This window comes from Silene latifolia, chromosome 4, assembly GCF_048544455.1.
Source record: "Silene latifolia isolate original U9 population chromosome 4, ASM4854445v1, whole genome shotgun sequence".
Lineage (NCBI taxonomy): Eukaryota > Viridiplantae > Streptophyta > Magnoliopsida > Caryophyllales > Caryophyllaceae > Silene > Silene latifolia.
Window position 1 is genome coordinate 16,855,703 of NC_133529.1, and position 26,408 is coordinate 16,882,110.

The following is a 26,408-nucleotide window of genomic DNA, read 5'->3' on the forward strand; positions in this document are numbered from 1 at the left end:
ACCGGTAACGCATCACGACACAGCTGCCACATGAATACTTTAATTCTTGGTAATACCGGTGTGCTCCAAATCGTCTTCCACAGCCAACTCCCCAACGAAGTATCGGACTGCTCCCCATCATCACCGCCCTCCGCATTTAACAAACGGTATCGATCCCTCCCGAACCGAGTACTCCCCGTCACGCGTTCCATCCCAGCACCAACTGTCCTCCTGGGCTAACGCACTCAGCCTTATACTCATAATCCTCCCCGCTTCAAAAGGTAAAAACATAGCCTCGATCTTATCCCTATCCCACCTCGCCTCCCCTGCGACCATCAACTCCTCAACCTTCATCTCTAAATCGAAAGCACCCCGCGGCGAGATCACACACCTGGAAGACGTCCCAGGTATCCACGGGTCCAGCCACACCCTCGTTCCTTTCCCGTCACCCACCCGCCTCCGAACACCCAATCCCATCACATGCTTTGCATCACAGATACTCCTCCAAGTATAACTAGAATTATTCCCTACTTCAGCATCCATAAAAGAACAATTCGGAAAATACTTACTCTTCAGTACTCGGACCATCAGACTCTCCTCATTACAAGTCAAGCGCCAGGCTTGCTTAGCTAAAAGAGCTAAATTAAACTTACCAAAATCTCGAAAACCCATTCCCCCCTTAGCCTTTTCGCGGCACATTGACTCCCACGCCACCCATGATATCTTCCTTCTCCCATTCTCCGAACCCCACCAAAATCTCGAGACAATAGAACGAAGCTCATCACAAAAATTAGCTGGTAACTTAAAAACACTCATCGCATAAGTAGGAATAGATTGGGCAACCGCCTTTATCAAAGTCTCCCTACCCGCTCGGCTAAATAACTTACCACGCCAACCCTGCATCTTACTATTCAACTTATCACGGACAACCTTATTAAGAACCTGTTTGGAGTGACCGATAACCGTTGGTAAGCCTAGATACTTCCCTTGTTCTTGCACAACCTGAACTCCCAAGACCGAAGCCACCTTAGCCCGCCTCCAAGCAGCTGTGCCCTTACTAAATGACACTGTAGTCTTCTCCTTACTAACCAACTGCCCAGAAGCACTCTCATATTGACCCAACAAGTCCATGACAACCCGGGCCTGAGTCTCGGAAGCCTTAACAAAGATCAAACTATCGTCTGCGAAGAAAAGATGTGAGACAACCGGCGAAAGCGGTGCCACCCGGATACCATGAAGCACCCCCTCCTCTACCTTACGCCTAATCATACTTGACAGCACTTCTGCACATAGAATAAACAGATAAGGAGATAACGGATCCCCTTGGCGCAGACCCCTCCCTGGTACAAACGCCGCAGACGGAGACCCATTAATTAGCACTTCATACGACACAGTTCGAACGCACCTCATTACATTACCAACCCAATGCCATCAAACCCCATAGCCAGCAGCACCCTCTCCAAAAAACTTAACTTTTATACTATGTAGATTAATTCTCATGTATTCTCAACATGGCCCACCATTACTGATTTTTTTGGAGAAATAAAAAAAAACAGCATATGATGACATGGATTAATGAGGATGCTTTAAATGTTCTTGTATTAATAAAAATAAGATTTGAACTTTATAATAAGAAAATAGTGATGGAATTGAAATGACTACTATAAGGTAGAAATTTGATAGCCCTATATTTTAACTAAGTTGGAATTGATAAGGAATTAAGTCAATTTCTAATTTCAAGTTCTAGGTCCAAAACGCTTGAAATTTATCATTTACGGAATTCAATTTTAATTCTAGATTTCTAAACATAGCATAAATATGATGTACAATACGAAGTAGTATTTAATAGGACATTGCGTTTAATGTGAAGAACAACGCATTTGGATTTGACAATTTTCTTGAATAACGAATTTATATTAGACTTACGATCTATAAGTTACTTATTCATGTTTTAATCGACTGCAAATTTTAAGGTACACCGATTGTACAAACCCTACAATGAAAGCCTTTACTTTTACTAACATTTTGCAAGAAAGTATGATTTGATTTAATATTTTTATTGGATAGGGTGTACGATGACATGGTACATTCAATGTGTTTAAGATTTTCCCCAACCAACTAAAATTAATCTATATGAAACCATTAAGGCCCTGTTCTTTTGGACTGAAACGAATCGATCGAATCGAATCGAATTTATAGGATCTGGGTGAATCGAATCGAACTTATAGGATCTCAATCGAACTTATAGGATCGAATCGATTCGAACTTATAGGATCTCGAATCGAACTTATAGGATCTCGAATCGAATCGAACTTATAAGATCTGAACTTTTCTGAACTGAACTTATAGGAGCCGAACTTAACTTTATTTTATTTTATTTTATTTAATTTAACTATTATTATTATTATTATTATTATTATTATTATTATTATTATTATTATTATTATTATTATTATTATTATTACTTGCCAAGAGAGAACATTGATAAAAAAAATTATAGTCTAAAACACAAGGTAAAATAATAACATTTTTCCGCTTTATATGCATTGGTTTGTTCATACATTATACTACGATTACATTACGATAACAAATAAATCACATATTATATCTTTTTTTCTAACCATTTATTTCCATATTATCATAATTCTCATCACTTTCATCTTCACTATCACTCTCAACAACGGATCCATTGCCTCGCCAAATGTTTTTGACTATGTTGTTTCGTACCTAATACATGGCCTTATTCCGCTTTTTATCAAACATGCTCAAATCTATTGTGACGCTAAAATTATTAATGAGAGGAGTGATTTTTTTTTAAAATAATAATGTATGTATCGAATAATTAATGTCAAATATTTTTGTATCGGTCTTTAAAAATAATACTCCGTATATAGCTTTTTTGAACTAAATTTATAGGATCTCGAATTTTTTCGAATCGAACTTATAGGATCTCGAATCGAATCGAACTTATAGGATCTGAACTGAACTTATTGGATCTAAACTGAACTGAACTTATAGGATCTGAACTGAACTGAACTTATTGGATCTGAACTGAACTTATAGGATCTGAACTGAACTGAACTTATAGGATCTGAACTGAACTGAAATTAAGTGACTTTAAGTCCAAAAAAACAGGGCCTAAGTTAATTTTGTTATAAAGTGATCTATATAATAAAGAACAAAAGAATGGAACAGATTCTAATCCTCAAGAGCACCTAGGTCCACTATAACTAGTATTCCCTCCTATTTACTATGATGTTCCACATTATTTTTTGGGTAGTTTTTAAGAGAATTGAGATTTATGGTGGAAAATGGAAAGTAAGAGAGAAAATGTGGGATCATAAGTCCTAAGAACCACAAATTATAGACTAATAAAAAAAGTGGGAGATCATAATGAATTTGTCGTTTTAGGAAATATGGAAAATGTTAGAAAATAAGAGAGAGTATTAAATTAGCCTTAAACCTCATCAATATAACAATACCTCCTTGAATATATATCAAGGGGAGCTATAAATACCTGGGTGGGAAGTACCAGTTAATGTATTATACAACTGGCTGTATATACAACTTATTTAATGTAGTTGAGCTTTGTTATAAAGTTATCGAGTTCTACTAACAAAATTATCGAGTTATGATAAAAAGTTATTGAGCTTAACAGAATAATTATTAAGCTTAATAACTTTGTAAAATAGTTCAATAACTTGTAAAATAGTTTAACAACTGTGTAAGAGCTAAACAATTTTGAGGCGGTTGTACAATACTACTATACAACTGGTTGTAGGATAATATTTGTGGGGAAGTACGGGACACGGAATTTGATCATGTGTTTACAAGGTTTGTCCTTTATGTGGCCCACCATATAAAAAAGTTGCATAGAGAAAAGGATATAATTGGTCTCTCTTGTGACGGGTTACCATTTGTGACGGGTTACCATTTTGTGAGGTAAAATGGTATCCGTCACTCAAGAGTGACGGATATGTGCCGTCACAAACAAGAATTTGTGAAAATGATATTAAAGGCATAATACATTTAACACAAATTATTATATAGGGCGGTCTCATACTATGAGACCAACCAATTAACTAAAAACCCAAAAAATTAAATAATTAAAAAGAAAAAACAAATAAAAAATCAACTATATGTGGTAACTAGTAAGTCATAAGTGGTAACTGGTAGTAGTTGCGGGTGTGGAGAGTACTGGAATAATTGGAGTTTTCAATTTCCGTAGTTTCAGTTTTATAAACAATATATTTTGTCAGGCTAGTATCTTCTATGGCCCGTCATATGCTATAGGACGTTCCTATAGGAGAGTTACTGTGTATTTAAATACAGTGGCCCAATACATTTTCTCAGTGTATATATGGCTCCCTATATCAATTCGTATGAGTAGTTTCAACTAGAGTTGGCATAAAGGGTCGCGGGCCGGTGGGCGGCACAGCCAGGCACGGCACGGCCCGACGAGAAAATCGAGGAAGCACGGGCACGGCACGAATGGGTTTCGACGCGATTTTCTTCAAAAATCCGTGCCTAGGCACGACACGGCGGAGCCCGTCACTCACCAGGCACGACGGGCTTGGCACGGCCCGGCACGAAAAATGACCCGTTTATCATTATTTATTAAATAAAAAGTACATTAACATTTAATAAAAAATATATATAAATCATTAATCATCATTTATTAAAACTAAAAGTACACTAATATTTAATAAAATATATATTTAAACCATTAGTCATCATTTATTCAACAAAAAGTACTAAAAATATATCAATTATATAACTTTTTTTTAAAATAAAAAAACATTAAAACACATTGGCCGGCCCACTGACAAGGCACGAAAAGCCCATGGGCCAGGACGAAAATGGTCGTGCCTTGAACGGGCCGCGGCGTAGTTTTGGATCAGTGGGCCTAGCACGGCACGGCCCGAGGAGCCCAATATCCGTGCCTGGGCCGGGCCAATTTTGGGGGAAGGCACGATGGGTCGGCCCAGCACGGCCCATTGCCTACTCTAGTTTCAACTCTTATATACTCCCTTGCACCCAAATCAAATATAACACTTGTTTTTTGGTACTATTTATGGTCGTAAAGAATATTTGATGTTATTTTTAATCTATAAGGGACAAAATATAGTCACGTGAGATCCTTGTTTGATTTATTGTCATGAATACTATAAGAATATCAAATTTTTATAATTTGTAATAATGCGTAACTAAAGATATTTATGCTGCCCGCAACTCCGCAAGGGTGGAGTCTTGTGGTTAAAACTTGGGTGAAATTCCCAGGAGACTCGGGTTCAAGCCTCTCAAAGAGCAAAATCTTGTGGAGCATTCTTGGCCTGAGTCCATGCCTAATAGACTTCGAGTCTGTCACCCTCGGGTGACTTAGGTTGGAACACATTCTGATTTCTCTCAGCAAAGAAATTGGAATATGGAGTACCTTGCTTGAATGATTGATAGGCATGAACTTGTTCCAAAGTACCCGAGGATTTACTCAGTGCACACTGAAAGTAGCGGATGTGGGTTCCCTCGTCACAAAAAAAAAAAAATATTCACGTTGTAAAATGTGCCTCGGCAAATGTAATAAAACAACTGTTACCTTTGGTTTGGATGAGAGAGAGTATTAGATACGTGGTTAGAGGTTTAGTTTTGAGTCTTGCAAACAAAATCAAATTCCAGAAAGTCTACTTAGTCAATTGTCTTCAATGCCCTGAGAGGAGATTGTCTCTTGTGTTGATTATGAGTATAGGATTTGATTTCTGACACTTGCGAATAAAAAAAACCAAATTTAAAAGGAGTATATTCATAGAATTGGTCTTAGTATTCAAAAAAATAGATTGTCTTAGCTGTTGTCTATTAGTTGAGGGATACTCGTATCCAAACACCACTTTGGCCATGACATGGGCTTAGTTCAAGACTTTAGTCTCTACCCCTCACAATCTCACATCACACAACCCAAATTGGCGCCACTTTTTGTAATAAAACCCAACTGTTTCAAATATCCACATTCTATCAGCTGCTCAGTATGCACTCTCTTCTCTCATAATTCAACAACATTCATCTCCATATTTAACCCAATGTATATGGTGGAATGGTCCTCTGGTTGCAAAATGCCTCTATGAAAAATGAGTTATGCACACAAGATGTTCGATGAAATGTCTGACTGGAATGTGTTCTCATGGACTAGGTTTCTTGGTACAAGAACAGGGATATTAATAAAACTGTTGGATTTTTGATTGAATGATGGCGCCTAAATCCAGAATGATGTATGCTATTGCTACGCAATTACGATTCGGGGTTTGGCTACTAATGGAATGTGCATTGAGACACTGTGTTGGCTGATGATATGGTGCATTTTTCGTAAGCTGGCATTGTTTGTGTAGTTTTGATTTATCAGATTGTGCTAATTTGAGGACTTTTGGGTCGCGGGAATTACATTCTTGGATGTATTGAGAGGAACGTCTCTTGTTGATATGTACGCTAAATGTCTAATTGTGACGTGCACAATTTTACACGTATGATATCCGGTTTGTAAATGTATGGTCTTGGTCAGAATGCTATGAGGGTTTTCTCGGAAATGTTAAAGAAGGGTGTTAAACCGAATGAGAGAACTCCTCTTGGAATTTTGAATGCTTGTAGCTTTTGAGGTTAAGTTAGACGAGCACCTTTATTTGGGTAACCGGGAGAAATTGTGGAGCATTGTTCCAATGATCGAAAACTATGGATGTTATTGATTTACTTATTCGGGCTGGCTATTTGGAGTGAGTGTTTCACGTTGTTAAGAGTTAAGACTGTGCTTATGGAACCTGATGCAGCTATCTAGAGGGCTTTGCTTAGTGATTTCGGGACTCATCTTGATGTCACTCTTGGAAAGTGAATCATGAATTATGTTCGACAACTGGAATCTATTGCTCAAATCCTGATTCTGAGCTTGTTTGATCTGGGTAATTGGGACAGTTCTTAGCTAATGAGGAAACAAATGAGTGTAAGAAGGAATACATCAGGATTCTGATGTAGATAGATTGAGGTAGAGGTAGAGGTAGAGGTAGACAGTGTTAACGATTTTTGCGTGGATGATCAACTAAACAACTCCCTCGAATTCTTGAGCTCGGTATAAACTCCAAGAAACCCTTAAAAGGCCAAGTTTGGAGGATATCGAAGTAATACAACTGCGGTCACATTTGAATCAAGTGAGGAGGACGAAGAGCAAGATGTATTATCCTCCAGTAAAAAATTTACCTTCGACTGAATCAGGACTGCCTTGCGACGACTGTCAGGTGACTCTAAGTTCTCGTGTTTTTGATCATGGAGTTATTGTAAGAGACTGTTCTCATTTCCGCAATATTAAACCAGGGACCTGCTCTTTGCGGTGACTACTGGTAGAGTAGTAGTACCAGTAAATATCTAATTTGCAGACATAAAAACAATGTAAGTCCATTGAGATAATTGATGTTCTTAGAGATGGAAACATGGCAAGTGCTACAATATTATTGCTTTGCTTATCTGAGAGTTCACATCTTTCAGAGTTTAGCGCATTCTAGATCGACATACTGATTACTAACAAAGTCTTATCACTTGTCAGCTCAACCTGGACCATTGGTGAAGGGTCCAAGATGTTCCTAGATGAGACGGTGAAAAGCTGTAGTTCTTAAATTGGAGTGAGACTTGACTGTCATTCTTCATCAGCAATATTTCTTGTGGCCATGTAAGTATTAAGTAAATCTGGCAGAACTGTCTCGACCAGAATTTTCTAGACTCAAAACACGACGAGAATCCGAAAACATACATCGAAGTACAAATCAAATCGATTTGACCAAATCATACTCAAGATAACTGAGAACTGTACTGACATGACTCAAACCCATTCTGATGATCAAATCCAATCTGAATGACCCATTTGTCACGTTCAACACTTCAAACATAATGGACTAATAGATGATTGTTCTAACTTTTTTCAGGGTCAACTCGAAACACTCGATGTCATTGCCGAGGAAAGGTTGCATATTGTGGAATTCTCGAATGGCTGGCATGAGCCCCCAATGAACCACGCTCATCAGGTAAAGGCAAATATTCCATCTATGATTACATGTGCATAATTATCAACTTCATTTCATGCATGCTATCAATGATTGTAAAGTAAGTAAGCTGTTTTAATAATCTTGTTATACATATTCCTAAAGTATAGGGACAATTTTATATGATATGAAGATATGTTTCGTAATGGAATATTATTGATGACCCACCATCTTGGCATTCTGTTAATCCCTGTGGGCTCTCTCAAAGCATCAATTGTAATGTACCTAATGTTCATGCTTACAAAATGTTCAAATGACCTGTTTATGATTGTCCTTTTTAAAACTTCTAAAAAGCGAAAAGTGATTTGTTTTTTGGTATATACACACCAGAAAGCGAAAGTTTTAGCATCTGCTTTTCTAGTTTTGATACCCCGGAAAACTGAAACCGGAGATGTAACAACTTCAACTTTAGGAATTAACTGCCTCAGCATAACTCAAATTTACTATGGTGACTGGCGAGGTAGATCGTATCACTCATATGTGTAGCCTCATCCATGTGCTAACGAAACATATAGACTGTTTTCGGGTGAGTCATAACAACTACGGAGTACTAACAAAAGTAAATAACATATCATGCAGAGTGATACTCTCATATAGAGTGAGGCAAATATGTTTGAATATTTATTTCTTACCTCTTTTATTGTAATTGGTTAGACACTTGATAGTTAGGTGATTCATGCTTTTGGTACCACACATTTCTACTTGGATTTTATTGTTTATTACAGTATTTTTTTTTTTTTTTTTTTTCTATTTTCTCTTCTCTGTAATGATAGAGCAAGGGCTAAGAAATGGGGCCATTTCTAACCAAAACTCCGCTGTTTTTATGTATTCATTTTATCATGTAGTAAATGATGAAGAAAAAGAACAAGAACATAATATGAGCTAATAAGAACAACTTGTCTCCCATCAACAACATTGTCCCAATGTCCTCGACTCCTCGAGGCTCTTGTTTATGATAATCTAAAGAGGGGTTAGATTTAAAATTACATGCATGTCCATGAACTTGGTGCTACACAACTGAACTTAGAATTGGACATGAACTAAATTTTACGGAGTCTGTCGCCTTTGTAGAAAAGATGAATAACTTGGTCCGCGTGGTTTGCAAACTATCACGTATGCCCTGAATTTTACTCTGTGCATACCTAAGGAAGCTGCAAGCAGGTTCCTTAATTATCCGAAAAACCAACCTATCTCCAATAAATCTTAAAATTGTCATTGGATAAAGCCTACCTTCTGATAAACAGAAATTATTTGATACAACAATGTCAATTGCATTTCCTGTCATATATGTTCAGTTTTTCTGCATGCCCTGATCTTCATTCGGAATATGAACTCTTTTAAATTTGGCAATCTGCTGAATTCAACGTCCTCGAGTCTAATACTTCAAATTCCATTGACGGATGAAGCCTTTTCTCTATTGCTTAATGTGAAATACTGGACCATTATCATCAGCTTGCAAACTCTGAAATGCTATTCAGTGAAGGTTGCCATGATTTTGGTCTTGTTCCTCCTTTAGAACTTGATGTTGTTCTAGCTCTATGCCCATTTCTACTAACCTGGAAAACCATATTCCAATTAAGGTCATTAAAAAACATATTTCAATTGTATAGGACTGTGGAATTGGCTCTTCAATTGAATGTAAAAAAATAAACCTTTCGCTTTGACATCTTATATATGAACAAGAAAAACTTTCTTATATTATCAATCCCTATTGGAAGCTCTGACGGTTTCAAATGATGATTCATGTCAGCCGACCTCAAATCATTTTTGGACTAATTCTCTATATCAACAAGAAAAGCCTAATAAATGTTTTATTAAATTGACATATCTTCTTGTAGCAGACAAATGAATTTTTCCTGCAATGAATTTAATTTTTACCTGGTGGGTCTTATCTTGCAGAGATTTTTTCACTAATTTCTCAGCTTCTTTGAGTCCTTCAGAATCTGCTAATTCTATACCATTCTTCTTCAGCTTAGCCTGCTTCTTTGCCACCAAACCCTTCATAACCTCTACAAAAACCCAAGCAAATAACATAAATTAACACAACTTCCTGTACAAAACTTGCTGAAATCACCATTCTGAAACAAAATTAACAAGAAACTACCCATAACCATAATCACATACCTTGGGAACTAATAAGTCTATAAACATGACCCAATGCCAAAGTATCTGTAGGTCTAAGCAGCTTAACCCGGGTTATCCGAACCGAGTTCCGACTTGTGATGTTGTTAGATTTTGCAGGAATGGTATTTTCAGTTTTGGAGGAAGTGGTAGAATGACAAATTGTAGTTGTTATAAGAAGAGCAACATAGTGACCAGGGTTCATCTTCATGACTTCTTTTGCAATAATAGGACAATACATGTTATCAACTTTACCATTTGGGTGTTGGATTACTAGTGAAGCTGCATCTATGGCTTGACAATTTCCCATTTTTTTTTTTTTTGCAGAATGATGTTACTATATGAAGAAAGGTGATGCACCAGAGAATTATGAAGAACAAAGCAACCAAGGTAAGGTGTTATAATTAGAACAGTTGGTGTATGAACTCATTTTCTATCTGTTTTATAGTCAGCATTCAGTGCCCCACCAAGTGAAGGTTTAATTAAGAGTTAATGCATGCCTAGTTGGTTTTTTGGTAATTACAGGCCTGCCCTTATGTTACTTTATTTTATTTTCTGGAATTATAATTTTATTTTATTTTATTTTATACCTTGATGTACTGCACAGTGTGGGCATGACAACACCATGTCATATTATCATATGGTTTTTTGGGTCCAGTGGATTGTGAAATGTGGGAGAAATTGGCAGGATTACCCTTCCTCAAGTATATTTTATTTGTGGAATTAGAAATCTTAGGTCATGGTCATTTTAAGGTTTGTGTTGGTATTTATTAGGAGATTTTATGGCATAAATCTTTCAGATTAAGCAAATTTAAAATTAGGGAATATATGTTTATAAACCCTTGGGGGGTTTTATAACTTTTGCATATGCATAATTTTAGGATATGCCTCACGCCACTCAGTTTTCTTATAAATCTAAGTTAATTTAATTTCGCATGCTCCCTCCATTCCATTCATTTATCTACTTTTTATGTTCTTTGTGAGTATTATATAATTAAAGGTAAACAAATGATTAAGACAGATGGACTCTGATGGAGTATATATCAAGTGGCATTAGCGTGGCAGTGGTGATTTTCGAGTGGTGTTATCACTACCCTAACTTTGATGGATTAAATTAAATACTATGAATTAGTATGATGGTAGTGAGTGTCACGTGAGCCATGCTGCCATGACTGGATGTGTAGGTGCATAACATGCACTCTTATCTGCCACACTGATTGTTGTTGGTTGTTAACTCATCCTTAATCTGATGCTTAACTCTTCACTGCAAATAAAACCATGTTCTGTTGGCAGATTAGTTTTTCTTAATCTCTGCTTGGTTACTAGCTAGTATGACCGTGTTAGAGTTGATTAAATGCGGACTTTGAATGCAGGTTGGACGTAACAAACATCTGACCCTAATACGACTTTCTTTTCAGATCCATAATCAAGTGAGCTAGCGGGTCATATCTATGTAAATGATTTGTTCCCGAGAAGCCAAAACTTTGAACCGGCTCTTAAGCAAAAGATGTTGATGCCGAAGAATCTGGTATAAAGGAAAGCTAGAAAGTCGAATACAAACAATGCAAGCAAGTGAAGAGGGAGTCGGAAAGATGTATTAGTTTTTATCGTGTAGGATCGACCTAATTTCATTTCCTTAAATCGCAGATCAAATCACACTGATGAAGCAATGGCTTTGTAAAAGTGGCAAACAAAATAACATAGGACAGTGTCGTTTAACGGTATAAGGGAAGACACAACATCTTTATTTGATGTTTTATTGTCTTGTAGAAATTGCTTTTTCACCACCCTATTTTAACATTTCTCATGCATCTTTCTTTTGATGATCTCCCACTAATAAAAAAGCCTGCTTCTTTGATTCTACCTTTTCATTTTTATGTTTTAACTTTTTGGAATTTTACCCTTGGATTTTATACTTTTACATTTATTTTCTTTGATTATGTTTCATAAAGGATACGCTTTATTATGTACTCGTATAGCTTTACGAATCTTCGTTTTTGGTGTAAAACGAGTCAAAATGATACGAATTCTAAGCTCTGGTTATTGATAGATGAACCAACTCAACCAAAATCTTGAGGCGATGGTTGAGGCCCAACTATTATAAATATTCCTATTACGCTCCCTCACTCAAATGCCCGCTGGGCTTGAAGAGTGGTTAGTTGTGCACCGGCTCCCCCGTACCGTGTGCTGGGTTTCCACTTCGAGTTTTTGAGGGGTTTTGAGGTTGCCAGGATTTGAACTCGGGCTCTGATACCATGATAGATGAACCAACTCAACCAAAATCTTAAGGCGATGGTTGAGGCCCAACTATTATAAATATTCCTATTAGTTATGAGTGTCATTTCTCAATAACTTAATTAAGGTTATATTGACTCCTCTGAAGCCCTGTTTTTTCCAGCTTAATTTCGAGCTTTTTTCAGTTCAGCTCGACTTTATTCAATTAAGTTCAATTCCGCTCCCTCCTGTTCAGTCTAGCTTCATCTCTTCACAAATTAACTCTTACTTCAGCTCTATATATTCAATTCAGTCAGCTTCATTCAGTTTAGTTTAGTTTAGCCCATTTCCATTCAATTTAGTTCAGTTTAGCTAAGTTTCATTCAATTTAGTTCAGCTCCTATCAATCGAAAAGAACATGACCTAAGTTGAGGAATTAAATACCAACAAGGTAGTTGTCTTTGAGATTACCAAAAACTGTAGAATTGCTCGCAAATTTACAAGTAAATAGATTTAATTCTTCATATAGCATTTAGTTTCACCATAAAATTGTCATATTATATATACGCTCAAACGCAACTTAAAATACAAACATTTTTTTGGTGTAAAGAGAGCTACAAGAATAATATACCGGTGATGAGATTTAAACCCTAATTAAAAGTACCACCTTTCGTGACTTTACCAGTTAGGCCCTGTTCTTTTGGACTTAAAGTCACTTAATTTAAGTTCACTTCAGATAAGTTGATTCGATTGGATCGATCCTATAAGTTGATTCGAGATCCTATAAGTTGATTTTAGTTGGATCCTATAAGTTTAGTTCGGATCCTATAAGTTCAATTCGATTCGATTCAGATTCTATAAGTTGATTCGATTCGAGATCCTATAAGTTCAGTTCCTATAAATTTAGTTTAGAAAAGTTATATACAAAGTATTATTTTTAAAACCGACGCAAAAACATTTGACATTATTAATTATTCGATACATATATACATTATTATTTTTAAACCAAAATTATAACTCTTCTCATTATTTTTATCGTTATGTAATCGTAGTATAATGTATGAACAAACCAATGTATATAAAACGGAAAAATGTTATTATTTCACCTTGTGTTTTAGACTATATTTTCTTATCAGTGTTCTCTCTTGGTTGCCCACTAATTTCTTGTAAAAAATTTGTTTAATCTCAATAAAAGTTTGCGTTTATTTTCCTAAGTGCCGTCTTGGGTTTGCTCGGGCTTTGAAAGGGGCCTTGGATGCGGTGTTTGATGCCCCTAGTGATCTCTCCCGCTGGGTTCGTTTGCTTGTTCTACCACTTTGTTTGCTCAGGACTTTCGCTCCTCGGATTAATCATGAGTGTCTGACCGCTATTTGGCGTCAAGATCGGGAGGAGAGTATTGCTAGGGCTATACTTGCTTGGGGGGGGGGGGGGGGGAAGGGGGTTTGCAGTTGTTACAGGAGTGCTTTGATGAGGGTCCTTCTTCATTTTCTGTGGATGAGGATCTGGATTTGAGTGAGCTTAACCTTCGCCAATGTCGGCGGAAGATTTCAGATGACCATTATACTGCTGCTGTACGGGTGCTTTCTTCCTCTGGGGTTGCCCCCTACTCCGATGCCACTCTCGTGGCCCTGCGTGAGAAGCATCCTGTTGCCCCACCTCCTTCTTTGCCTCCTCTATCTGGGGATCATCATCCTCTGGTCGCTTCTTCGGTTGTGATCTTGGATATGATTCGGAGCTTCCCTCGTGGTACATCCTGTAGGAGGGATGATTTTCGTGCCCAGCACCTTATGGACTGTTTGAGTGGCGCTGCTGTGGCTATCTCCGATGATTTGATCACTTCTATTACTAGGGTGGTTAATCTTTTTCTTGAGGGCTGGTGTCCTCTTCCTCTGGGTGAGTACATTGCCAGCGCTCCTCTCACACCACTCGTTAAACCGGGTGGTGGAGTTAAATCTATTCTTTGTTAGTACGGTCCGGAGACGGCTTGTCTCTAAGGTTGGTGCTTCTATGGTTGGCCCGTCTTTATCTTCTTATTTTGATGGGCTTCAGTTCGGGGTTGGTGTGTCCGGTGGAGGAGAGGCAATCTTGCATGCCTTGAACTGGCTCATTGAGGCTCGGGGGGCTCAAGTGGGGCTTTCTATCTTCGCTGGTTGATTTCTGAATGCGTTCAACCTTGTTGACCGTTCGACCATGATTCGGGAGGTCCGCCGTCGTTGTTCGACTCTCTCCCGTTGGGTGGAGTTTTGTTATTCCGGCCCGACCCGCCTTTTTATGGGAGCACGCTTGTGGTCTTATCGGGGTGTTCAAAGCAGGTGATCCGTTGGGGCCTTTGCTTTTTACCGGTTTTGCATCCCTTGGTTTGCAAGATCCAGGGACACTTGTGACCTCACTTTGCGAGGCTTGGTACTTAGATGATGGCACCATTGTGGGTGATACTTTGGAGGTGGGGAAGGTTTTGGACTTGATTAGGTTGGATGAGCCTCGTTTTGGTTTACACCTAAATGTTTCCAAGACGGGGGTATTTTGGCCTGTTGAGGACCCACGGAGCCGGCTTCCTGGGGTTTTCCCCACTTCTATTTCTCGGCCATTGCGCGGTGTTACTGAGATTGGGAGGACACAAGACTTGTCCTGGTTTTAGCGGTGAGATTGTGGCGACGAGAGTAACTAAGACCATTGAGCTAATGGACTTGGTTGCGAGGATTGAGGACCCGCAATGTGAGTTGCTTCTTCTTCGAGCTTGTCTTTGGTATTTCTAAGCTCTACTTCTCCCTTCGTACTTGCTCCCCTAGTGTTTTTGGGTCCGTCCATCTTCCTTTTGATGCCGCTCTGCGTTCTAGCTTGGAACGTATTGTCACCGCGTCGGGCGGGTTTTGGGATTAGCGGTGGCGCTTTGCTACATTCCCTTTTCATCTTGGTGGACTTGGTGTCTATGCGGCGGGAGATGTTTTATTTTATGCTTTTATTGCGTCCCGCTTGCAGTCCGGTTTACGTGAGCTAAGCTCCTCGCCCTTCCGGTGTTGTAGCTGCTTTGGCCCTGCTTTTTGATGATCTTTTTGCAGTGTTCTGCGACTACGGGTTACGATATTTTAGGTCACCCTAGTGAAATTGCTGCCCCCAAACTTATGAAGAAATTGGTAGACATTTATTTCACGACGGTTGCTGCTGCCTCAGAGTCTGTTTTCTCTTTGACATCGCGACATCTTGCTTTATGGCAGTCTCAGCAGGGTTCTCACTCCTCTGATTGGTTACGTGCGGTTCCTATCTCAGGGTTGGGGCAGACTATGAACGGGAGGACTTACCGTAGTGTCTTTGGGGTATCGTCACGGGTGTTCCGTTATTCACAGATCCGGGCCCCGTCCCGCTTGCTCTCGGGTTTTTTCTTTGGGGATGTTTTTGGGGACCATGTTGTTTCTTGTCTTGATCATTGTGGGCGTTAAACATCGGCATAACCTTGTCCAGGGACACTCTTTTCGACATCCGCTATAGATCTGGTATTACTGCGGGGAAGGAGGTTGATATCGGTTTGGTTGATGGGCATGGTGACTCTCTTCGTCCTGCGGATTTATTGCTTTATTCTTGGGACAGGGGGCGTGATGTGTGCGTCGACCTGACAGGTTCTTCACTTTTGACTCGGATCAAGGTTGTGATTTTGTGCGGGCCGGGTTGTTCCGATTCTCGCTCGGCGTAAGTGTGCTAAGTATGGGGATTTGTGCGCGGTATGGTTATGGTTTCCTACCTTTCTCTTTCTCTTCTTTGGGAGCTGGGTTCGGATCTTTGTTGCCTTGCTCAAGCGGATCAGAAATTCTCGGTATCTCGGGATGCGGGGCTCGGGTAGCCGCTTACATTTTTACTAGACTTAGCTTTGCTATTGCTAAGGGTGTGGGAGCCCAGATTGTCTCTCGGCTCCCCACCAATTTCATGTAAACCTTTTATTTTAATTTTAATGAAAGCTCCGCGCACCTTATTAAAAAAAAAAAAATAATAATAATAATAATAAAAGTTGCGATTTTATTAAAAAATAATAATAATAAATAATAATAAAAATAACAACAAGAACAAGAACAATGATAATAACAATAACAATAACAATAACAAATAATAATAATAATAATAATAATAATAATAATAATAATAATAATAATAATAATATTTAAGTTAAATTAATTTAAGTTAATTTAAATTCAGATCATGTAAGTTCATTTCAGATCTTATAAGTTAAGTTCAGATCCTATAAATTGATTCGATTCGATTCAGATCCTATAAGTTCGATTCGATTCGGACCAATACGTTGATTCGATTCGAGATCCTATAAGTTGATTCGAGATCCTATAAGTTGATTGATTCGATTCGAGATCCTATAAGTTGATTCAGATCAGATCCGTTTGATCCAAAAAGAAGAGGGGCGCTTTTAATTTAGCTGACATCTACATTCTAACACATACCTTATAGATACCATGGAGATGCTTGATGCAATCATGCGAAATGTTAAGAAAAGGGGTAAACCTGAATTAATTAAGAAACTTAATTGTGGTTAGCAGGCAAGAGTATCTGACAGCTAGTTGCATAATCACACTTTATGTAATCTGTTTTGTTTTTACCAGGCAAACACAAATACACATAACATGGTCATTCTTATACAATCTCAAGTGGTAAATCTGATTAATAATTGTGCAAATAAGTATGTCAACTGTACGAACACATTAATTAATTACAGATATTAAAAATAATGGGTTTAATAATTTGGAAAATTGACTCTTATTTGTACTAAGAGGACAGACTTGGCAGCTATATAGCACATTAAATAGAGTATTTTTATGGGTTATTTATAAATTAAATTGAGATTTATTTTGTTATTTTAATCTTCGGTCAGGTGTACTGCGTAATTTAAGTTTAAAATTACTTCCAGAACAGCACAACTAAACTTCATAGAATAAAATAGTGTTTAATACGGAGTAGTTTGTAATAATAAATGTATAATACGGTCCATACAAAGATTAAAGAAAAAAAATCATTCTCGGTTATATTTAAAATTTAAATTTGTAAATTGTAATATCGTGTTTTCTCTTTTTTTTTTTTTTGGCTCATCTTACTTGTATAGTTGTATGACATACTAATGATTTATATTAGCCACATTAATTAATTTGCACTATCATCTTACATTAGGGTTTAAAATATTCATAGAGTTTATCATTAAGGTAGCGAAAATTTGCATGAGCGACTGCTCTTACTAACCTTCTAAATAAAGAAATTTAACTTAGTAAATTTAACTTAGTGTATTTTTCATTGTTAAGGGAAGACGACTTCTATTAGCCTCCTAAATTCGCCACTATCTCATTTTATTGTTTGGCAAGCTAAGATCAGAATGCATATGTAAGACAGGACATGTAGAGGGTATGATGGCATTTTCCTTTGTAAATGTCATATTCAGCTGTTAAATCTTGAATCTTCATCAACAATATAATTATGTGCTTTGTCCTTGTAAGTAGTTGAGCCTGTACGTGTCGTTATTATTAATTTTCATTTCACCTTCTTTGATGATTAGTTATGCATAAATATTTGTATTAGACGATCTTGCACAAATATATTATAAAACGGGTTAGTTTTACTCGGTTTAACTAATTTTCAAATTAATACGAATATGAATTATGATATGATTGCTTTGTAGTGGGAGTACCCTAAAAATTAGTAGCCTTAATCATAGCTCATAAGTCCAAATACAATCATTACAAAGATCCTTCAGGTTGAAAGATCTACAGAGAGACGATTATTCTAGTTTTTTTTTTCTTACTTAATTACAATAATTATTCAGCTCTTAAATAAAATTAGTACTTCATTAATCCAGTAAAATGTCCATACTTTTAAATACGGGGTACATATCTAAATGACTAAATGAAAATAGTTTCATTGGTTGTATATCATCTGGTTTAGTCCATATTTGAATAGGGTAGAACCGTATAGTAAAACTATCTCTTGATTTTTAACGTTACTGTATTTTCAAAACTCGAAGTCGAAACCTCTGATTACAGCTAAAACAATCTTTGCTAGCTTGTTTAACTGCTAGTAAATAGAACGATCATATTCTAAATGTAAACTTAGTGCTCCATTTATATAAATGTATAAAGTAAATGTAATATCCATTTTTCTAAAATTGAACATCCTAATAGACGTCTCTGAATAAAAAACGGATTTTGAATTATTAACTTATGACACTAGTTTATTGTGATTAACCTAACAAGATAATTAAGAAAAGAATAAGCAAATCTGGTATGATATGAATCAGAACCACTCAATGAGTGGATAGTTCATACAATGTACTTGCAGTGGTCCTTATTATTATATGAATCAATCAAATGGTCCATAAATAAATAATGTACTCCAATTCTTTGTTCTATCTGTATCATTTCTGAATAATAATGGCATGCTTAGCCCACTCATTTCCTCCAAGATAATTGTTTTTCTAATAATATTATTATTATTATTATTATTATTATTATTATTATTATTATTATTATTATTATTATTATTATTATTATTATTATTATTATTAATGCTTATTAAATTTAAAACGAGTCAAATATGATAGATAGACAAACCCTAGAAATAATCGCAAAAATTGTCTCATCTATCTAAGCGGGGTGTGGTTTGACCAGTTTCAATCTTAAGATGAATATGTATGTTTTAAGCAAGACACAAAATTGTACAAATCCGAGTAAATCAAATTCTTTTTCTTATACGGAGTAGTTAAAAGTAGGGCTGAGCAAAAAATCCGATTATCCAAACTGATCAGATATCCGATCCGAATCCGATCCGAATTTTTGGATATCCGATCCGAAAGTTAAGTTTGGTTTGGATATCTGATCCGAAATCTTTGGTTTTGGTTTGGATATGGATATTAGAATTAAAACATTTGGATATCCGATCTGATCCGAAACTATAGTTTTCTAGTATAATTTCGAGAAAATAAAATTTTATTTGATACAACAACTTAATTAATGTTTAAAATATTTGAGAAAAGTCTAAGTGGTACTTAAATTTTATAGCGAGAACATTGGAATAAGAATACGAAAGAAAATATCTTGTAAAACTATGAATATAATCGTGTTTCAAACTTAATTTTAAAGTAAATTCAAAAGTATGGATATACGATGTATATCCGCATCCAATCCGATTATTTTGGATACCCGAACATTGGATATCCGAGACATTTGGTTTGGATATTGGATATCTAACTTCAGGATTTCTAATATGGATATCCGATTCGAACTAGCACTTTGGATCAAATACCCGATCCGTATTCTGCCCTAGTTAAAAGTAAAGGTTAGTGTCGTCTATCGAATACAAGGATTATGCATATGCTCTGCAATAACATTATTTTATTTTTTTGTACAGGCTTTTGCTATGAGTTATTTCGTTATGACATATTCATAATTCAAAAAGGTTTTAATAGCCTCATATGTCATTTAATGTCAAGGATATGAAAGGTTGTTGAATAATTGATAATATAAAATCCTAACTTGGAAATGTTCTACAACACAAAATCTCATTGAAGACGGACGATATCCGTCACAAACTTGTGACGGATACCGTTTCCTCTCACAAAATACCCATTGAGAGGTGAGTGGGAAGCACATGAGGGGTGCCCCACCTTGTCCCCTTTCCCTTTTTGTGAGAGGTCACAAACTTGTGACGGGATTAACCCGTCACAAGCAAGACTAGCTGGTTCTACAAATAATGTTTAATTATCGGGGTATATTATTTAACAAGTATATTAGTGACTAAAGCAATACTCCGTATTAACTGGTGATTGAAACGGAGATATTATTAGCGATATTATAAGCGGTCGCAGTTTCGAATCCCTTTTCTATTACACTTGTTTAGTAGGAACAAAAATGTAGCTCACTTTCAAAGCATATGGAGTATCACTTTTGATTTGATTTTCAGAGAATCATTGTAATTTTGTAAAGACAATGACCAGAAAACAAAGACATTGTGGAGCTTCTGAGTTCTGAGTTCTGAGCATTACCCAATTCTTATCACAATATCCACTCACCATTTCTCTTAAATTTTTAGATTTTTGGTTCATTTTTATTGAAATCAGAAATTCTAGGAATCCCATGTCCTTAAATCTTTTTGTTCTCATTTGTACAGTAAATATAAGACATTATAACAGCAACGAAATAAAACACCGGAGATGCGCCCTGACGACAAACCGAGTTTTTTGTATCCAATGCTGCAAAAGGGTTTTTTCTGTAAGAATTTTAAATCGAGTTTGTAAGAAGGCAAAATTAAAATAAATAGCTAAAAGTATGTCGTGACACGTGATAATCTTATCATAAAAGCGTCTCCTAAAAGAACTTGTGAAGGCTAGTACAAGCAGAGCTACCATTGTCAGTAAACCGATAAATGAAAAATAAGCGCCCTTGTTTACTTGGCTTGCTTCTCGATACAATTAACATAATTGATGTACAAACACAGGAACGAACAAAATAATTGTTCTAAAGGCACCCTACAAAGATTAAGAAACTAATCTATACTCGGAACTATATCGTGTCATAGGATACTTGATTGAATTATATGATTCCTATAGGCAAGAGCATGAGGTCTAGGTTCTCTTTCGGGACCAGCATGAGGTGTTGAAAATCAGACAGACGGAAAGTACTTGTTGAGGTTGAACGGAAAGTACTAGCACACTGATTTAAGTTCTAATGCCAGATGCTCAGTATTACTGCAACGCTAAATAGAAGAAATAGCACCATATCTCCACCAGGCAGAGAAGACCTGCACATTCAGGCAATCTAGCTCATTTTTTCATTAAAACTACAGCCCTCTCTACTTAGACTCGATCTAGCCTTAAGATGCCAGGAATAACTAGGAAAGAAATTATTTTAAGTATTTTATATCTCCTCAGAAAGTAAAGGTTTACATGCTTAATGATATATAATGTCTCGAGGTACCTGAGTTTCCCCCTCGATTTGAAAATGTAAGCCATGGCTGGAGGAAGAATACCGAACAAGAAACAGTTTGCATAAACCCCAGCAAAGTCAAGAGCCTTTGAGAATGTGGATGGATAAAAAGATGCTACTAGTACCGGAATAACAAGCACAGCTGCTGATATCAACCCACTCAAATTCCATCTACTTGCATCTTCTTCAATTACATTCTCCGCAAAAGAATCAATTATTTTTTGATTGTTAATTCGTAAAATCAACTCCAAAGTGTCAATCAATTGTTTTGGAAAACTCACAGCATACCCAATAAAGCTAGTTGCTAGAGCAGAAAATGCAAACCCTTGAACAGCAAACAAAGCAGAAGATTCAACAGACAATAAAAGTTTGATGGGATCGCATTGAACAGAAGACGGTTGAGGCGTTCCAACCCCAGAAAGTCCTAACACAATAAGATTCCAAGACAAAACCATTAGCAATGGGACAATACCACCTACAAGAATGGCCTTTCGAGCCTCATCAACAGTGTTTCCAGCAACTTTACAGATAAAAGGTGTAATAACATGAAATCCCAAGGTCAGCACAGTGACAGGAATAGCAGGAAGAATAGAAAATACATTCCAAGATGAAGCTAAAAGATTGGATCTTGCAAATGATAGACCAATACCCACCAAAGTTATAATCGAAACAAGCATCAAACAGCATAGAAATCGATTAGTCGAGTCAGTTGCTTGGAATGGGAAGAACCAAATGATAGTCCCAAGCAAGAGAGGAAACAAAGAATGAGATGCAAATGTGTTCATGTTAGGAAACCATTGAGAGACAATAGAGCCAATCCCAGAAACACAAGCAACAAGAAGAGAGAAACTAAGGCTAGCATAAACTAGTGAGACGAATGCACCAAAATGGGCACCAAATGCATTGGTTGCTAAACCTGTAAAGCTTACTTCTTTGACCCCATCTTCCTCCATTGTTGCAAAACTAAGCTCTGCTACTAATATTATAGAGGAAATGACATAAACCCATGATAGTAATATAGCTATAGTAGATGGCAAGGGTCCTGATTTCATGGTTGCAGCTGGTAGACCCAACATTCCTGGACCCACAGCGGTTCCGATAATGAGAGTAACTGCTCCCCAGAAGCTCTTATTTTCCTGTTTTTCATCTCCTTGCAGTTGTTCATTTGCATCATTGGCACAACATTTGGTTAAGAAACTAGATTCATGACGATGATATTGATATTTTGTTGTAGAGATGAAACAAAATGAGGGATTGATGATTTTTGAGGTGTTAAAGATAGAATTTGTTGGTTGACAATGGTGCAATTGCCGGTTGACTTTTAAGTTAAGTTGTGTGAGATGAGAACTAGCTAATGGATTATGATCAATAGAATGATGAGAAATCATTGTTGTTTACTGGTGTTCAAAAGAGAAATGCATGATTTTATACCAGCTTATTTTTGGGTGCTTAGGTCCCTTCAAAACGGAAAATTCATCCTAATAGACGTCTTGATTAACAAAACGGATTTTGAATTATTAACTTACTAGGTTTAAACCCGTGAAAATTCACGGGTCTGCTTTAAAATACTTAATATAAAAGATTGCTATTTCATTATTAATATTCATAAAAACTAATATTTTGAGATTGAAATTATTTTTTCAGCATGTTCGTGACCCTCACAATATGTTAGGCTTTAAATATTTTTTCATTGTTTTAATGTACTCGATCATCTTATACACATTTATTATGATTTCTTTTTTGTTCTTATTGATAGAAAAAAAAATTATCTGGTATAAGCGAAGTGATAATGGCATCAAGAAAGTTTGTCACTTATGTATATTCTCGATTTTTTACTCACAAAGTTTCTTATGTGTATAATACTAATAAATTGTAAAGGGTAATTATAATGCTACACTAATATTGTAATGCTCGTAACTAATAGTCTAATAGTATGAAGCAAGAACTACTCCAATAAGAAAAAAATAAAAGAACATAATTTTGTAGCAAATAAAAAACTTAAATTATTTATTTATAAGACGGACATATTCGTCTTAACTTTAAACGGGTCAAGAATCACACATAAGACAAAAACATAATACATTGAGTTAGCAAACTGTTTGTCTCATCCATGCAAGTAAAGTGTTATTTAACCCATTTTAATATTTAGACGGATATAAAAAACCTGTTGGCAAGCAAACGCTATCACTCACTAAACACAAATTGGTAAATAAAGATAGCAAAACGAAAATGGAGCTCTTCACAGAAATCACAGCCGTCCTCCAACTACCTCTAGTAATCTAAATAGTATAAAAGTTGAGTTCTTTAGAGCTCTCTTATTGGCCCCTTAAATTCAGGGGAAAAAAAGAATTTTAAAAAGTGGTCTCTATTGCAAGTAGTGGGTGGTGTTAAATTGATTTAATTTCTTTCCTCCCTTTCCTCCCTCAATACAAACATACAACCATTATCTAACACATAAATATACATTACAATATACAAAGCATATGTTAAAAAATAATTGTGAACATGAAAAAAAAAAACGAAAAATTTGGCCAATTGTTTACATTCTCTTAAATTAAAAATATGACTCACAGTCAAAATTTTCAAATATGTCATAATTTATTACCTAATCGTGGATTTTCTGACAATAAAATATATATTTAACAAATTTTTATCAATGCAGACCGTGCAATTTCTGCACGGGCGTAAAACTAGTGGACAATAAACTCACACCTCCATACCACTACTTCTATTCTCTTAACATTTTTATTTTCAAAATTTCTACTATTAGATTAGCCGAATGATTGTTGCTCGATTGAGCGCTCCTAGTAAGCAATGGTACCATGATTTTGAACTTGCTCTCCGCTATAGTTTGATAAAATTTGTGTGTGGGTTTTGTGAATCGTGAACAACTAAGGGTGATTGGGGTTATTTATATGGTTTCTACAGGGCATTATTTGAAAAAAAAATTGGACGAAAATCTCTCCTCTATCTCTATCTCTATCCCTAATCTCTAAAATATGGAAAATAATCAACAAAAATCACGTTTCTATAATAACACCAAATATTTAAGATTTTGTACCCATTTAATTGCTTATAGTTACCTTAAATTTAGGATTTCTCCATGATTTTGCAACTTCCTAATATGGAAAATGATGGGGCATATTCTGCACCCTCTGACCGAGTCAACATATTGAGCAAGGTCAAAGATATCCACAAGCAAGTCAACGACTTGGACATGACTTAACCGACGCAAAGTTTTGCCTGTCTCTTGTGACTCGGCCACGCAACAACTGGCCGTGGGGCACATATCCGCGAACTCATATCCAAGACCCCTCGGCGAGTCGAGTCGAGTGGTCCGCCGACCGCCATAGGTCCCTCGGCCGAGGGTAGCTCAGTCTTTTCACCTGCTAGCCACTTGGCCACTTGGCCACTACGTGACAAAAGGTGAAAGTCTATAAATACTCCTCAACCCTCATTGAGGAGGGGATCCACAATTTAACCTAAGAATCACTATTCATCTGGTAATATCTTCCTTATCTCTCTACAATATATACTTCGCCAAGTAACAACTACTTCTCTCTAAGTTTACTGACTTGAGCGTCGGAGTGAGTTCGCTCGGTCCAAAGCCGAGCCCTCAGTTTGTTCACTGTTTCAGGAGACCGAAAGGAGGATTCAATCAAAGACGTCATTCTACAAGCACGGGTGGTAATAAATAACTGCTCTGCAATTACACCCGGAACAATTGGCGCCGTCTATGGGGAAAGATACTAGAAGCTAGTCACATTCATTCCCAAACAAAAAAAAAAACACAAAAAAAAACCCACCCAAAAAGCTAAGAAGATGTCAAAACAACAAGAGGTATTCGTGACTGACGAAACCGAATTCTACCATGATGATACCGTCCACAATTCTGGAGTTGCGCAGCCCTCCACCGGCCGGGTAATTCAACCGGAGTACGGGATGCCAATAATACCAGATATGCCGCTGCCCGCCGACCAGGTCACCATCATGGGACACGTGGTTGATGCAGCAAAACTGAAGCAACTCCTGGACCTAATTAGTAGTACGCCGACTCACACGGTCACACCGACAAGAGCGGCGGAACCCGTCCAGGAGACCAGGGCCCAGAATGTGACTCCAAGAGACTTGAACGGAGCACTGGAAGAAGCTAGCCCTGTCAAGACGCCGGGGGAGCCCAGAGCGCTAGTGGCAGACCTGAGTCCTTCCCGCACTCACGGGAGGACGGCGTCGCCGCAGCACCGACGGGGCATTCCCCAGAGGAGTGGAAGAAGTCCGACTTGCAGTCGGAGAAGAAGTCCGACTCACCGAGTCGGGAAGAAGCCCGACTCACCAGAGTCGGAGAAGAAGCCCTTCCCACCACGGGGAGAGGAGCCGGACTAGGGGTGCGAGGAGTCGATCGCCGCGTGTCGTTCGACACGTGGTCGATGACCCCTCAGCACCTACGTCTTAAAGACCCGGTGTCGACTAAGCTAAAGTTGCCACCCATAGCATACAAAGGAGAAGGCGACCCAACCGACCACGTCGAGGCTTACGAGTCTCACATGTCGGTATGGGAGCAACCCGATGAGGTTTGGTGCCGAGTCTTCCCAACGACACTGCATGGGATGACACAAAGTTGGTACAAGGGGTTACCCGACGGGTCGGTATACTTTGTTATGCCGACCTAAAGGACACATTCCTAGCCCAAGTATTCTTGCAACAAGAGGAGGGCCGTGGAGACCTCGGACCTCCGACTATCGACGGGGAGGGAGGCGAGTCTCTCCGAGTTATGTGAAGAGGTTCGACGCCAAGGTTCGGCAGATTCGTGAGTGAAGCAGTGTGAGCGGCGACCTTGCGGCGATGAAAGGCCTCCCGAGAGGAGACCTAAAAATGAGCTCATCAAGTGCGGCGGCTGAACCTAGATTCCGCCGGGAAGATGGCCGATCGGAGCCATAAAGGTGGAAGACTACCACAAGACTGGGTTTAGCTCGGCGAGGCCGGGCACTCGAGAAAATAAGAGCGCCGGGAGGACAACCCGGATGAAAGACGCCGTGACGATAATAGGTCACGGTCGAAGTCC

At 37.6% G+C, this 26,408-nt stretch overlaps 2 protein-coding genes and 1 long non-coding RNA gene across 3 annotated transcripts; 1 reads left to right on the plus strand and 2 right to left on the minus strand.

Moving 5' to 3' along the window:
• The first annotated feature begins 7,035 nt into the window (after nucleotides 1-7,035).
• LOC141652114 (uncharacterized) lies at nucleotides 7,036-8,193 on the plus strand. Its single transcript, XR_012546976.1, has 3 exons — nucleotides 7,036-7,250; nucleotides 7,556-7,678; nucleotides 7,932-8,193. It is a non-coding gene; the product is annotated as an uncharacterized LOC141652114 (long non-coding RNA).
• Nucleotides 8,194-8,928: 735 nt separating this feature from the next.
• LOC141653121 (uncharacterized) lies at nucleotides 8,929-10,624 on the minus strand. Its single transcript, XM_074460774.1, has 3 exons — nucleotides 10,173-10,624; nucleotides 9,927-10,057; nucleotides 8,929-9,604 (listed from the first exon to the last, which is right to left on the minus strand). Exons 1-3 carry the CDS (start codon nucleotides 10,477-10,479, stop codon nucleotides 9,497-9,499), a joined length of 546 nt encoding a protein of 181 aa, XP_074316875.1. The 5' UTR covers nucleotides 10,480-10,624; the 3' UTR covers nucleotides 8,929-9,496.
• A 10,054-nt stretch (nucleotides 10,625-20,678) lies between these two features.
• On the minus strand, nucleotides 20,679-22,760 carry LOC141653122 (uncharacterized). Its single transcript, XM_074460775.1, has 2 exons — nucleotides 21,338-22,760; nucleotides 20,679-21,161 (listed from the first exon to the last, which is right to left on the minus strand). Exons 1-2 carry the CDS (start codon nucleotides 22,732-22,734, stop codon nucleotides 21,086-21,088), a joined length of 1,473 nt encoding a protein of 490 aa, XP_074316876.1. The 5' UTR covers nucleotides 22,735-22,760; the 3' UTR covers nucleotides 20,679-21,085.
• Between the last annotated feature and the right edge of the window lie 3,648 nt (nucleotides 22,761-26,408).